The sequence below is a fragment of the Melanostigma gelatinosum genome (genome assembly GCF_949748355.1).
Source record: "Melanostigma gelatinosum genome assembly, chromosome: 12".
Taxonomy (NCBI): domain Eukaryota; kingdom Metazoa; phylum Chordata; class Actinopteri; order Perciformes; family Zoarcidae; genus Melanostigma; species Melanostigma gelatinosum.
Window position 1 is genome coordinate 18,000,332 of NC_136645.1, and position 16,309 is coordinate 18,016,640.

At 42.5% G+C, this 16,309-nt stretch overlaps 1 protein-coding gene across 3 annotated transcripts; it reads right to left on the reverse strand.

The window, feature by feature from the left end:
• Positions 1 to 3,190: 3,190 nt before the first annotated feature.
• LOC306785485 (serine/threonine-protein kinase mTOR-like) lies at positions 3,191 to 12,144 on the reverse strand. 3 transcript variants are annotated; one of them, XR_013772415.1, is made up of 7 exons: positions 12,027 to 12,144; positions 11,422 to 11,564; positions 11,112 to 11,220; positions 10,696 to 10,928; positions 9,093 to 10,207; positions 8,080 to 8,219; positions 3,191 to 3,710 (listed from the first exon to the last, which is right to left on the reverse strand). XR_013772415.1 is itself a non-coding variant. In XM_079279890.1 (5 exons), the coding sequence occupies exons 2-5, from the start codon at positions 11,548 to 11,550 to the stop codon at positions 9,998 to 10,000; spliced, it is 681 nt and encodes a 226-aa protein (XP_079136016.1). In that variant the 5' UTR covers positions 11,551 to 11,564; positions 12,027 to 12,144; the 3' UTR covers positions 8,524 to 9,997. The 3 variants fall into 3 exon arrangements, 1 of the variants encoding a protein (XP_079136016.1); XR_013772416.1 differs by having other exon boundaries at positions 9,068 to 10,207; XM_079279890.1 differs by lacking the exons at positions 3,191 to 3,710; positions 8,080 to 8,219 and having other exon boundaries at positions 8,524 to 10,207.
• Positions 12,145 to 16,309: the final 4,165 nt, after the last annotated feature.

Here is a 16,309-nt window from a genome sequence, read left to right on the forward strand (position 1 = left end):
CACATTTTCTGGCCAAGCACCATCTCAAATAAAGAACTGTATGACAAATGCCAACACAAAAGCATGGAGACCATCCGAATGAGCAGAAGATGGGGATGGATGGGACATGTGTTGAGAAAAAAATCCTGCTGATATTACAAGAACAGCCTTACATTGGACACCAGAAGGGAAAAGAAAAAGAGGCCGACCAAGCAACACACGGAGAAGAACTGTGGAGAAGGAGATGCAGAGCCTAAACCACTCATGGGGCACCATCCAGCGACTCGCCCAGGACAGACAGGAGTGGAAGACTTTTGTTGGTAAAATAAAATCTGTTTTACCAGATTCTGTGTCCTGTAGTCTTGCTATTGGGTCCTGATCTTGAACTCCCGTGACAGAATCTTCACTGCTAACTTACCTTTGGTTTCTGCGTCGAGCATCAACCATTTTTCAAATGGAAAATCAACAAAGAAGAGATATTTAAAAGCTCTGCTGCAGGCTGCTGCCTATCGCCAACCCCGCCAGACGCAAGGGAAGGCTGTCTGGTGCTTTATCAGTCCTGCCAGACGCAAAGGTTTTACAATTCTGCAGCAAACATGCTGTCTGTCTCAATCCGAGTCGCAGTCTTCAGCCGGCTGCCAGTATCTCCTGTGTGGGGGGAAGCTGAGGCCTGAAGTGGAGGGTGGAAGACATATGTAGTCATCTGCCCGGCTCTTCTTTGTGGAGGGACCGAAGGCTGAAGTGGATGGCGCCGACTCCCTGTCGTCCTCTTCTCTGGTCCTCTTCATGGAGGATCCGAGGCCTGAAGTTGAGGGCGTCGCGTCCTCGTGGTTGTCCTCACCGGTCCTCTGCCTCTTCACACTCGCCTGCTCCGTGTGGTCCTGTTCCCTGCTCCTCTTGGTGGACTCTTCTGACCTCTGGGGGACTGGGGGCGGAGCATCTTGAGGACGTTCCACAACAAAACGTCGAGCGAAACGAACACGGTCCTGTTCATGATCATCTTCCTCCTCATCATCCACTTCCGGAAGGTCATCGCAGAAGTCTTCGTATCTGGAATCCTCGTCGTCCACGTCCTCCTCGTCGTCCGCGAAGAACACCTGAAGCATCTCACGCACATCGCGGAGCACCTGAACTCTACCCACAACGACGAACTCAATCTGACCTGGCTCCCCCTGACCTCCACCCACCACGATGCGCTCCAACTGACCTCCATCCACCACGCCGGGCTCCACCTGACCTCCACCCACCACGCCTGGCTCCACCTGACCTCCACCCACAACACAAGAAATCAGGATCGGGAGACCACTTACTTGGTCATCGTCGTCGAGGATCCTGATGACTTCAGGGAGGCCGTCTTGTGCAGGACGTTCAACGACGTAGTCGACACCAGCTGAGAGGGAAACATTTAAACTGTCAGGATTTCTCATAACATGAAATATTTCTGGATTACATGAAGAAATAATCAAAGTTCAAATCAGAAAAGACGACATAAAGTAACTAGGACAGTACTACACAACTCACAAAGTCCCCAACACACAAGAGGGTTCACCTTTAAACATTTATAGCAAACACAGTGCAGCTCTGCCTCTGTTAGTTTGAACACATAACACAACTATATTAATAATGATAAAAGCAATAAATAGTATTATTGTCGTTATAGATATTATCCTTATTACTGTTATTATTATATGTCCGAAACAACAGAGTAGGGTGAGAGGAGCAGCTGGCCACGCGCTTTTCACACGTTTCTGATCTGGATTCAGATTCCAGCTGCTCACCAGTCAGTCAGCAGGTCAATTAACCGACTGTTGAGTACTCGTGAGCTCTGGACAAAGACGTTTATTTTGCATTTGTGTGGACGAAACGGTCAATGGCTTTCAATACACAGCGTGAACGTATTTGTTGAACTAGCGACGCACAGTGAAACGTGTCTACATTAATCCAACATGACTAACCTCTTTAGTTTACAATTCATTATTCTCCCGGTTTATGAGTTGCATATCACAGAGCGTGGAGGAGATGCAGCCCCGTACAGTTACGGATCGCTCTCTTGTCCCTCGAAAACCAAATACCACAACAACGAGCAAAGCGCATCTCAATGCTAAATGTTAGAGAAATAGTTTATGTAATATGATGACGTCAAAGGATCAGATGTTTGTTCAATAACTCAGATTTCAACAGTCAAACCCACTCCGGGTCGCATCGTGTCCTGGTTTGATGACGTAGGCTACGTCCTGACACGCGCCTCTAATTGTTCCATATGGTTACCATGGTGCACAACTTCAGCATTTATTTAGCCTTTTAATGTTAAAATAGGTAGATTTGATGCCTTCAAACCAAAATAACTGTGTTTAATTAAACATCTACACTATTGTGAACACATTCGACAGACGTCCAGCCACATTTAAGACATTCTGTCACTCGAATAATCAACTTACACGAGTGTCGGTTTCCGACAGGCCTGATAATATAGTGTCAACTGTTCACCTTTCACTGATTTCTAAACTGAGAATGCTTTAAATGCTTTTAAGGGGATGAATCAAAAGGAAAATACGAAAATAAATGTAAAAGTTGTCTTACCAGCACAGCTATGGGCCATCTCTCACAGCGCACTCCCCACAGGTGCTCCTCCTCCTTCAGCCGAAGATATTCAGGCGCCTCTGTTGTCCAAGAGTAGTGACAGTAGTTTCTCCAACAAGTTTCGAAAGTAGCTTTTCTCAAGAAGTTAAAAACTCAAAGAGTCGGCTCTCCACGATATGTCCAAGAGGTGTTTACGCTCAGGTCCAAGTGCAGAGTGAGCGATCAGAACGTTCTGAGGCCTCAAGTAACCTCGGGTGGGTCCGTTTCCATGGCATTCAGTGACGCGTGCGTGTGTGAGTGCGTGCGTGCGATTAGCCAAGACAGAGAGAAATATGAATTATTTTATCTTATATATAATATATTTTGTATTTGATTTATACTCGTTATTTTTATTTTATCTTCCAGTGCTCTATTGCCATTCAGTACAGCTAGTTGTCTCTGCTTATTCTAATACAACAAATCTGTATTGGAAATTGAGAGAGAGAGATTAAGTAAATATATATATACATTTATTTATTTCTCAATGAATCTTTCTAGTAGAGAAAAGAGCCTGGATACTTGCAATCCTAAGGCAGAGGACAGTTAACAAAAACAGCAGCAGCAAAACAAATATCAGCAAACGTGTTTATTAACTTGCAGTAACACATATGCACATACTTTATATTCTTTCTATAAGTTGTCCCTTTTTCTGCTTACAAGGCAGTCACCCTCCCCTGAAGGATTATTTTCTCCAAAATTGTCCAAATCACATTCAGTAAATGATGAAAAGAGAAACATTTATCAATAATATTCACACAAGGATGCAAACTTAGAAGATTGACACATTTTACACAGCAGAATACACACAAATTCATATAGAAATCATTTACATGGATGTCTTATTGTGGGTTTAAATAAATAAAAGAAAAAGGTGACAGTCACAACGGTCATCTGTGTGACAGCAACAATAACACATCAGAAGTGTATTGTCCTCTCTACTGGTTGTCCTATTAGTAAAGGCTTTATATAGTATGAGAGCTAATTTCATTGTAGCTTTAAGTACAAGAATGGAGATATTACAAATGGACTGATGTCTTAATTCCAAGCTACGGTTGCTGAATGTTTGTCTCCGGTGAAGAGGCCGTCGTTCTCCCCCCTCAGCTCCTGGCTCCCTGTAACAAAACAAAATGTAGAGTTAGTTTTATTTCACACCACAAAACAAAAGGAGCAAAATACTCAAATGTAGTTTATCCGTGTAATTAATCTCAACGTTTGTAATGTTACCGGACTTAAAGTGATATTTCAGGTTCACAACCTGTCTACTTGAGCTCCTGTTGGTCCGTTAATGGACATAATCGTCACAATCTCAGTAAGATATTGGTCAACCTCTGAGGTTTGAACGTGAAGGCATTAAAAGTTCCTTTCCAAGCTACCGTCGGATGCAAGCAGACGAGCTCCTGCTAACATTAGCTTGTTAGCTAGCTTGTCAGCTATTGTCACGTAACCATGAAGTAGGTCAAGTGACTCTTCCAGTAAATAATAATATATTATATATTTAAAGCGATTTGTATAGCGTGGACAGTTCTGAGAGTAATGAGTCAATGGCAATTACATCATATGAGGTGCACCAAGCTATCAATAAACTGTCTGAAGGCAAATCAAGTGGTTTAGACCATATTACTGCTGAACACCTTAAATATGCTAGTCCGAGGTTAGCTCCTCTCCTCGCTATTTGTTTTACTGGCTTCATGGTTCACGGCTTGTTACCAGACTCAATGCTGTCTGTTCTCTTAGTGCCAGTCATTAAAAACAAAGCTGGTAAAGTATGTAGCCTAGAGAATTACAGGCCCATTGCTTTGGCCAGCGTCCTGTCAAAAGTCCTAGAAAGAATTCTGCTGGACAGAATACAGGACTTCATCACCTCCACAGATCACCAGTTGGGCTTCAAAGCCAAACATGGCACTGACTTGTGTATATATGCCTTAAAGGAAATTGTAAACAAATACAGAGGTCAAAACTCATCACTTCTTATGTGTTTTATTGATGCCTCCAAAGCTTTTGATCGTGTTAATCATAGTAAATTATTTTTTAAACTGAGCCAAAGAGGTGTCCCCACATACATTGTGAGAATTCTGGCTTACTGGTATGCGCACCAGAGTATGCAAGTAAAATGGGGTAAAAGTGTGTCAGCCCCATTTGGGGTTAGCAATGGTGTCAGACAAGTTCTGTTTAATCTGTATGTTGATGATCTGTCCAAGCAACTGACAGCCTGTAATACTGGTGCATGATTGGAAATACTCTGGTTAATCACATCATGTATGCAGATGATCTGGTGATCTTTAGTCCTGTGTATATTTAGACAGGTTCCACAAAGAATTGCTCAACAACTTTGCTTGAGGGCCACTGAGGAGCCATCTATGCTGCTTTGAAATTCTGGCAGGTAATACATCTTTCTGTCAATTAACCCTCTAACTAGGAACTCCGAGTCCATGGCAGGGAGTGCCACTGTAGTTTGCCTTGCCTCACGATTTTCTCCCATCACATCAGTAACAGTATTTGGTTTGACCAAGTAAATTATTTTTGCACACTGAGTGGCCTGATTTCTAGTGATGCACTTTGAAGTTAAGAAGCGTTGGGACCAGGAGCCTAAAGAGGTGCTTTATGTGAGTCAGAGAGTGGGGGGGAGAGCGAGAGAGTGAGAGAGATGTAAAAATAAGTCTATTTCATTTGAATTTAGAGACTACAGTGAGTTGTTTGAACTCAAGTTAGTAGTCAATCAATACAAACAAGCCTTTTTGGTCCTCTTCGTTTACCGTAGTCTCATCCGTTCTTGGGTTGCTTGGTAACGCTCCCTAACTACAAACACGGATGGTGGCTCTGTTCAGCATTTTACTTTCGACACAGGGTTAGTTGTTCATTAAAGACACTAATATGTGGCATATTTACAGTGACGGTAAAATGAAACGTACGGACGTATTGCTTTTCTAATATTCAAGCAGTTTTGAAATTCTTGTTGACCGACGTAACACCTTTCACACACCTGTAACACTGCAGTTTTAAATGGGGTAATTTAGCGCGAACAATAGCGTAACTGGCCGTCCTAACCTAACCTAACCCTAACCCCACCAAAATAACCAGTGGACTATTTCCATGTACTTGTGTACAATAATTGCGCAAGATGAGCCACAGTGTTCATTTAAAATGTCATCATGTCAAAAGCAACGGAAACATTTTGTCTGATTCTGTGGAGCAAAGAGTCAATTATTTTAAGGTTACCCGTGTCTCAATGTTTATTTGTGTCCACATAAAGGTTGTCTGTTGTTGAACCAACTTTCCCTCAGTTTTCCTTCTTTACTTCTACTTCAGTTGGTGATTTCTTAAACTTCCAAGAATTCTACCATCCATCATGTAGATGATGTCACCGGACCAATTCCAGCTGCTGGAGAAACCCAAGTTTTGTAATGATAATGAAAACATGATGAAATAACCAAATGCTGGATGTACAAATAGCCTAAATGTGTTATATTATTACATATTTATTTCAAATAAGTGTATGCTGTTAATGGTTTGATATTGGACACATGCAAAATAGGTCAACATGTAATACAGTTTCAAAGGAAACAATGTATTATATTAAAATAAATTGGAAGACAAGACCTAAGCTACGAGTGTGAACATGTATAGAATAGACTAAATAGTCTGAAGAATAATATTACATTGAAAATGTATGGCTTGATCAAACACAATACTCTACAGAGCGTTTATGGACATAATATGAAGTATAAATCATCTGTAAAATCGTCACAATCTCAGTAAGATATTAGTCAACCTCTGAGGTTTGAAAGTGAAGGCATTCAAAGTTAGTTTCCAAGGCTAACTACGGTCGGATGCAGGCAGACGAGCTGACAAGCTAGCTAAGCTACCGCTAATGTTAGCTGACAAGCTAGCTAACGTTAGCGGTAGCTCTTAGCTAGCTTGTCAGCTGACGTTAACGGTAGCTCTTAGCTAGCTTGTCAGTTACTACTACTATGAACAAACATGTGATGTTTAAGCTCCCGGTTACGTTAGCTAGCTTGTCAGCTACGAATGTCACGTAACTTAACCGATCATTTTAACAAACGAGTTTACATGTTATAGGTTTGTAATAAAAAGTTATTTTGCAAGATGTTAATGTGTTGATGCAGTTTGGGATATTAGCATGTTTTCAATGCATAGTTTAGAATTATTCTATTTTTTAAAGTTTTTTTTTACAGTTTTCAAACGGTTGCATGGAGTTTTTTGAAAATGCCGACATGATATGAGATTTTAGCACGTTTCAACAACGTTGACAACACAAATATGAACTTCTCTCAAATGAAGAGAGAGAAATAATTGTCCTGCTTGTAAAGGAAAGACAGATAAACTAGCTTTCATATCCGCGTCACTCCCAAATCCTAATTCTTAAAGGGGCCGCACACAATCCAAACTCTGTTAGGAGGCCCTTTTTAATTCCAGGTTACCCATCCCTACCTTCAGCTAACGTTGAAACGTGAAAGGTTCTCGCTAGAGCCCGTGTTTGGTTTGTCCGTTCTGGCCTGCTGTGGAAACATGGCGGTGCATGCATGGCGGACAACGTGGGATGGGTTCGACCGCTTGCCGACTCCTCCTCCCTTTCCCGCTGGCCATCCGCGCTCCCTCCCTTTAGGTGTGGAACGTCCTGAAGAGGCTCCGCCCCTGGTCCCCCAGAGGTCAGCAGAGTCCACCAAGAGGAGCAGGGAAGAGGAGCGCACGGAGCAGGTAAGTGTGAAGAGGCAGAGGACCGGTGACGTTTTGGTCCCAGCTGACCAGGAGGAGGAAGAAGAAGAGGATGAAGATGACCCTCTCACCCAGCGGTTACCACCTAGCAGTTTCTGGGATGGGTTCTACCGCTTGCCGACTCCTCCTCCCTTTCCCACTGGCCATCCGCGCTCCCTCCCTTTTGGTGTGGAACGTCCTGAAGAGGCTCCGCCCCTGGTTCCCCAGAGGTCAGACTCGGACTGATAAAACACCAGACGCCTTCCCTCGCGTCTGGCGGGGTTGACGATAGGTAGCATCGTGCAGCAGAGCTTTTAAGTATCGCTTCTTTATACATCAAGATTGCGCTGCGGACGGCTGCCTCGACGTGTTGGTGCGCATTGTTTTGTTTTTAATTCAGTTTTATGCTGCGATACCCAGAGCTCTTTCACCAGAGAGGAGTTCATAAACATCAGGGGAACAACTCCAGCGGACTTACTTCCAACTTTTCAGTTAACTTCTGTGGAATTACTGGACATTCTCGTCCAAGGTGCTCTCACCTTAACTCATGCAGTCTGCGGTCCATCAGGACCAAGACCTCACGCCACACGAACACTTTCTTCCCATCCGCAGTCCATCAACAACACTTCTACTTCCATCAACAACACTTCCAACACTTCTACTTCCATCAACATCAACACTATTAACAATATTTCAATTGCAGGCAGTGGGTGGAGGAGCGGGTTGGGGGGGGGGGGGGGGGGGGGCGGCAGGAGGACGTCACCGTACCCGCTGGGTCTCTGACTCTCTGGGGTGCTGAGAGTGGTTCAGTGGTCTGTGGTGGGTCTGGGTCTTCCTGGGATGATGGTTGGATGACGTCCACTCTCAGCTGCCCCACGAGTGAGCCAATAGCACAGAGGAGTCCTGCCCTGTGAGACACAAACACAAGAGATGAATACTTTGAACTCAACTATACGACCTTTACATTGTTGTGTTGTATGTATACTGTTTATTTATAGAGCAGCACAATAAAAATCAATGTATGACAAACTTTCTAAATATGTATTTTTATTTGAAACAATGTCAAAATATTTCTGATAATCTGACTATGTATGACAATTAATATACAATAAATATTGTGAAATTATAATTTAATGTCTTTGATTTTCATTTGACTCAAAGGCATTACTGTTAGTACTGTTACGTATTGATAATCATAATATTACATGTTGATATAACTAAAATGGGGAAAGCTTTAGATTATGGCCCCAACGTGCAGCATAATTCTTCCCAATTTAATTCAAACTAAATCATAAATAATTGAAATCTTTACTGATTGTTAACCAGTGCAGAACGTAATGATACATACATGTAGGTCCAAGGGAACAAGATCTGACATTAATGAATAATAAATTAATGAATTATTATAATTTTTTATAACACTGCTGTAGTTTATTTCAAAATGATCATATAGAACTTACCAACACTGGCGAGGCACAGATGATAACAAAATAAGGAACGACATAGAAAATAACTTCAAGGTACATTTGTGTTTTTACTTTGCAACAAACCAAGGTAGAGGAAGAAGAGTACTGTCAGGTACATACTGTTGGCCTAAATAGGTTGTTGTATTGACTGGGAAAGGACTGTATATTTTTACTGTGGTTCATTAAAAGGTGTGGCCACCAGGGGGCATCGATCAGAATGCACTCCAGACAAGATGTTCCTTTTGAGAGGTTTATTGACAATAGTCAAACAAGCAATTGTGTGTGCTCACCATTGCGCAGCAACACCTTACTCACTTTGAGTAGGACTTGGCTGCACCCGGACCGTCTGTCCAAGTACAGTACGTCATTGGTTGTGCTGACAAGGCAGGACGTATTCTCAGCTGCAGGTTTTATATTCACATCGTGCAGAACTTGCAGATGCTTCCCCTTACACTTCTGACATGTAAACTTCAGGCGGCACTGTGCAGCCTGGTGCGAGCGGCCGCATCTCCAGCATCTTTTGTTGATCTTGATCCAGGCTGTTTTTTGTTCCACTGTCAGCTGTGCAAAGCTTACACACTGGTCGAGAATGTGCTGCGTGTTTAAGCAGTAGTGGCAGTATGCTGGTGCTCCTGCCACTCTTGCTCCTGTCGCGGTAATTCTCTGGCCGTGGTCCTGATTTGTTCTTATCCTCTCTGTACAGTGAAACGTACACAGTCTCTTGAATCTTCAGCTCATAGTCGAGCCAGTCTGAAAAGTGGAAGAGGTTGGGGATGGTAACACGCATGGGGTACAGGAACCTCTTGAACTCAGCCCGCATATCCTGAGGCAGCTTGGACAACAGCCGTGTCACATGTGACCCACAGTGAAGCTCAGTATGTCCACTGTCCCCAAGCTGATCTCACATACCAACTAGTGCTCTCAATCGCAGTGCAAACTGCTTGAACCCACAGGTGTCTCCACGTGCGATGTTCGGGGCATCCATCAGGTCAGCGATTTTTCTGAGAGCTAACTGGTGCGGCTGGCCATAGTTTTCAATGAGGCTAGCCATCGTGTCAGTGTAGGGCTGCAACGAGTTGTTGTAGGAGTCCGCTATGAGCAGTGCCTCCTCATACTTCAGGTGGTCCACCAGGATCTGATAATTAAAGCGCTCTGTAGCATCCTCAGGCAGCAGGTTCTCCAGGGCAACCTTAAGCCGAGCAAACTCCCTAGGATCTCCTTCAGTGAATACAGGGATTTTGGGCGTAGGACCACGGTACACAGTCTCCTTGTGGTGGGAGGATGAGAGAGGCTTGCAGTGCAGAGACAGCCCCTTCCCGGATGGCCTGCTTGGGGTCCCACACTGCGTAGAAGATGTTGTCAAAGAAGGGCTGCACTTGCTGAAAGAAGAAGGTGGGCGCGCTCACAGCCAGCTCCCTCAACACCAACACCTGGAGAGGACAGGAAAGCATTTCACAGCTGGGCATTGATTGCCGTTCTTGGGTCTTTCCAGTGTAAAATATGTGTAAATATTGTGCTTTGAGACATCACTCGGCAATTAATATCAACCCTTAGAATTAAAAAAAAAAAAGTGCTACTGGAAATAAATTGTGTGTGTACTGTTCCGTCATCATCTTAAATGTGTTGTCATAACAATGTTATATTTGGTTGCTAAAATGATGTGTCCATTCACCATCAACTCAGGGACGATGTGGTAAAGAGAGCGTGAGAGATGAATGTGTCCGGAGGAAACTGTGCCACTAAAATAAAAGTACTCTAGCTTTGTGCTGCTTTACAAAGTAAAAACGGGTCAATGGGACAATTTTGAGTGAAACTGTCCTCAGCCCTCATCTCCACCACACATACTGTAAACACCACCAAGAAGTGGCTTTATTTCAACAACAAACAACACAGCCCTTGCCGTCTGTGAATCACTTACTGCAGCATGGCGTCGGCCCTCATTTCTGTCTGCTCCCAGCCACTCCAGGGCCCTCTTCACCTCAAACTCCACATACTCTGCAGTGAAGGTGTCCCCTGCCATAGACAGGTGGCCCATGGCTTTAGAGGCCATCTCCATCACCACAGGGTCGCTGGACGGGAGCAGGTTGCGCAGGTAATTGGCAAAGCGGCTGATTCTGGTGGCATTGCCTCCCTCCACTCCAATCAGACTCACTGGAACACAGGATTGAGTCTCAGTAATATGCTGTTTCACACATACTGTGTGCTGTATTGCACATCTTCATGTGACATACATGCAGGACAGTCACTTATCTCTGGACAATTCCACCAGATCGTTGGTAAATCAAAAGTTAAATTGAATGAAGTTAATCTGGCATGTCGAAGTTTACGGCTTACCGATGGCGAGAATCCCTCCTTTCTTTTCATTCACATCAGAGCTGGATACCAGCTCAAATATGTGGTGGTTTAACTCATCGTAGAATGTAGTGGCTTCATCTTGACTTAACTGTGGAAGGCACAAAAAATGTGTGTTGAAAAAGCATAACTGATGACTTGTACAATGAAAGAAAAAAAAAGAAAACTAGGTGTCTAAAAAGTCTTCATATCCACAATGAATCAGTGTAAACAGCTGATCAGTCAGCTGTGGGCAACAACAGTATATTGTAATCCTATCCTAGTGGCAGGTTTCTATTACATCCATGTTTACCTCTCGGAGTTCTGTGGTCACATAGTGCTGCAGCTCTTTGGCAGATTTTGCTCTGGTGTCTTCATTTCGATTCTTCAGCCCACTGATAAACTGCTGCAGCACAGTGGCTGTGCCTGACATGATCACCATTTGGATGGCTTAATCTGCAAGGAGACATATAACGTGGATTTATGCCTTCGCTAACATTTCCTGGGTCGTCAAAGGAAATGCAACAAAGAAAAGAATAACAAGTTCAAATACCATACTTGGAAAGAGACTATATCCGTCCTGAGTTGTTTACACAGGTCAATGTTGTTGTTAGCTGACGTTGCAGCAAGCTAACGCGTCTGGTTAGCTTCAGAAACCTTACTGGTTAACTCAACATACCAAACAGACATTACACGAAACTAGAAAAAGTATACCCTGTACAATAATAAGAGTTAGTACAACACTGACATGTCTAAGTAGTGTGTCGTTGTGTTATGTCACGTAGGTTACAGGCTAACACAGAGCCTCATGAGTGTATCATGCTGCTTTTGTTTAGCTAACGTTAGCCATGGCTACGGTTAAGCTATCTATTGTAGCAAAGTGTTAGCAAGATAGCAACGTCGCTTTGAACCACTTACGTGTTTCTCTTATATGTGTCGGTCAATTTATATTCGGCTCTTGCAGAATATCTCTCATTGTACGACTACCTAGCTAGTGCAGAGAAATGTTAGCTAGGTATCGCATCGCTAAGTTAGGCTGGGCCGTCTGCAGCAGGGTACGTGCGGAAAACTTCACAAGCGCTGTGTTGCGTCGAGTGGCCTGCGCAGAGCTGAACGCATGTAGCGCATATGTCCTTGAGTAAAGTACAGTTTTCAGTAAAAGTTTGCATCCTTGTGTGAATATTATTGATACGTGTTTCTCTTTTCATAATTGACTCAATGTGATTTGGACAATTTTGGAGAAAATAATCCTGCAGGGCAGGGTGACTGCCTTGCAAGCAAAAAAATATAAAGTATGTGCATATGTGTTACTGCAAGTTAATAAACACGTTTTGCTGCTGTTGTTTTTGTTAACTGTCCTCTGCCTTATTGCAATCCAGGCTCTTGTCTCTACTAGAAAGATTAATTTGAGAAATAAATAAATATATGTATATGTATATATATTTACTTAATCTCTCTCTCTCTCTCTCAATTTCGTTTCCAATACAGATTTGTTGTATTAGAATAAGCAGAGACTGGTTGTGTAATGTTTACAACTCATAGCTGTACTGAATGGTAAGTCAAATACAAATAACTAGTATAAATCAAATAAAAAATATATTATATATTAGATAAAATAATTAATATGTCTCTCTTTCTGTCTTGGCTAATCACACGCACGCACTCACTCACGCACGCGTCACTGAATGCCATGGAAACGGACCCACCCGAGGTTACTTGAGGCCTCAGAACGTTCTGATCGCTCACTCTGCACTTGGACCTGAGCGTAAACACCTCTTGGACATACCGTGGAGAGCCGACTCTTTGAGTTTTTAACTTCTTGACTTTTGTTTGAAAAGCTACTTGATACAAAACTTGTTGGAGAAACTACTGGATCGCTATACTCTCGTGGACAACAGAAGCACGAAAGATCTTCGGCTGAAGGAGAAGCACCTGCTGGGAGTGTGCTGTGAGAGATAGCCCATCCCTCTGCGGGTAAGTTACCTTTTACATTTATTTTAGCATTTTTCTTTTGATTCACCCCCTTCAAAGCATTTAAAGCATTCTCCGTTTAGAAATCAGTGAAAGGTGAACAGTTGACACTATATTATCAGGCCTGTCGGAAACAGACGCTCGTGTAAACTGATTATTCGAGTGGCAGAATGTCTTAAATGTTGCGGGACATCTGTGGAAGGTGTTCACAATAATGTAGCTAGATGTTTAATTAAACACAGTTATTTTGGTTTGAAGGCATCAAATCTTCCTATTTTAACATTAAAATGTATATTTCTGAAAATAGAACACTTTCAATAAATGCTGAAGTTGTGCACCATGGTAACCATATGGAACGAGAGGCGAGCGTCTGGCCGTAGCCTACGTCATCAAACCAGGACACGATGCGACCCTGTTATTGAACAAACATCTGATCCTTTGAAACTATTTCTCTAACGGAGTTGTACCCCAAACCGGACAGTTTTTAGCTCATGTTTCAATACAATTCACTTAAAATGTTGATAAAAATGATCGTGTAATGTTTTCAGTTGATTTAATGGTGTTAAACTGAAGTTAAACTTCGTACCTTTCAAACGAAATATTGTTGTAATTATTACAGTTAGCTTTGCCTTTACCAGAGTCGTTAAAACGATGCTAACCGAATTAGCCGTGCACTGCTAATGACCTAATCCGTACGGACTTCTATCCGCTGGTTTTTTGGGGATATTCTCATGTAACAGGGTCGCAAAATACCACCATCAATGCTGTCAACACATCCGGGACCGTAGTTTTGTCCTTCACAATAAGATATCACGCTTCAACAACTCCAAATGATGCAATAAAAGCTCCTTAATTTCCGTTTGACCGTATAGGAGGGATATATTGAAATATAGTATTTACAATCATACAGTTGTAAAATAATGAACTAACTGTGTAAAATGTTGGGATTTCCTCTAACCTCCTACATTAGGACAGAGTCTTTATGCTATCATTCACGCGCAGGTTTGTTTGGATCATATCTATTATCTGGCACCGGATTGCTGGACCTGCCGCTGTTGTGGCACATGTGCTAGTCAGCGTGAGTGTTCTCCCCGTGTCCGATGTAGTGTGATGGGGTAATATACCCTCACCAAACTCCTGTCGTGTGAACCAGTAGCATGTCTGACCTGTCACTTTGGATTCAGAATAGATTTTGTCCGTTTGCACTTTTCGTAATTTAGCTTGGTATGTTTGGTGCCACCATAATAATTTATGGATTACCAAATCCCTCCTTGAATATCAAATTGTTAGCATTGATTCTTCACTGAGAGTTAAGTACAGTACAACGTAGAGAGCTTTGCTTATAGGAGGGATATATTGAAATATAGTATTTACAATCATACAGTTGTAAAATAATGAACTAACTGTGTAAAATGTTGGGATTTCCTCTAACCTCCTACATTAGGACAGAGTCTTTATGCTATCATTCACGCGCAGGTTTGTTTGGATCATATCTATTATCTGGCACCGGATTGCTGGACCTGCCGCTGTTGTGGCACATGTGCTAGTCAGCGTGAGTGTTCTCCCCGTGTCCGATGTAGTGTGATGGGGTAATATACCCTCACCAAACTCCTGTCGTGTGAACCAGTAGCATGTCTGACCTGTCACTTTGGATTCAGAATAGATTTTGTCCGTTTGCACTTTTCGTAATTTAGCTTGGTATGTTTGGTGCCACCATAATAATTTATGGATTACCAAATCCCTCCTTGAATATCAAATTTTTAGCATTGATTCTTCACTGAGAGTTAAGTACAGTACAACGTAGAGAGCTTTGCTTATAGGAGGGATATATTGAAATATAGTATTTACAATCATACAGTTGTAAAATAATGAACTAACTGTGTAAAATGTTGGGATTTCCTCTCACCTCCTACATTAGGACAGAGTCTTTATGCTATCATTCACGCGCAGGTTTGTTTGGATCATATCTATTATCTGGCACCGGATTGCTGGACCTGCCGCTGTTGTGGCACATGTGCTAGTCAGCGTGAGTGTTCTCCCCGTGTCCGATGTAGTGTGATGGGGTAATATACCCTCACCAAACTCCTGTCGTGTGAACCAGTAGCATGTCTGACCTGTCACTTTGGATTCAGAATAGATTTTGTCCGTTTGCACTTTTCGTAATTTAGCTTGGTATGTTTGGTGCCACCATAATAATTTATGGATTACCAAATCCCTCCTTGAATATCAAATTTTTAGCATTGATTCTTCACTGAGAGTTAAGTACAGTACAACGTAGAGAGCTTTGCTTATAGGAGGGATATATTGAAATATAGTATTTACAATCATACAGTTGTAAAATAATGAACTAACTGTGTAAAATGTTGGGATTTCCTCTCACCTCCTACATTAGGACAGAGTCTTTATGCTATCATTCACGCGCAGGTTTGTTTGGATCATATCTATTATCTGGCACCGGATTGCTGGACCTGCCGCTGTTGTGGCACATGTGCTAGTCAGCGTGAGTGTTCTCCCCGTGTCCGATGTAGTGTGATGGGGTAATATACCCTCACCAAACTCCTGTCGTGTGAACCAGTAGCATGTCTGACCTGTCACTTTGGATTCAGAATAGATTTTGTCCGTTTGCACTTTTCGTAATTTAGCTTGGTATGTTTGGTGCCACCATAATAATTTATGGATTACCAAATCCCTCCTTGAATATCAAATTGTTAGCATTGATTCTTCACTGAGAGTTAAGTACAGTACAACGTAGAGAGCTTTGCTTATAGGAGGGATATATTGAAATATAGTATTTACAATCATACAGTTGTAAAATAATGAACTAACTGTGTAAAATGTTGGGATTTCCTCTAACCTCCTACATTAGGACAGAGTCTTTATGCTATCATTCACGCGCAGGTTTGTTTGGATCATATCTATTATCTGGCACCGGATTGCTGGACCTGCCGCTGTTGTGGCACATGTGCTAGTCAGCGTGAGTGTTCTCCCCGTGTCCGATGTAGTGTGATGGGGTAATATACCCTCACCAAACTCCTGTCGTGTGAACCAGTAGCATGTCTGACCTGTCACTTTGGATTCAGAATAGATTTTGTCCGTTTGCACTTTTCGTAATTTAGCTTGGTATGTTTGGTGCCACCATAATAATTTAAGGATTACCAAATCCCTCCTTGAATATCAAATTGTTAGCATTGATTCTTCACTGAGAGTTAAGTACAGTACAACGTAGAGAG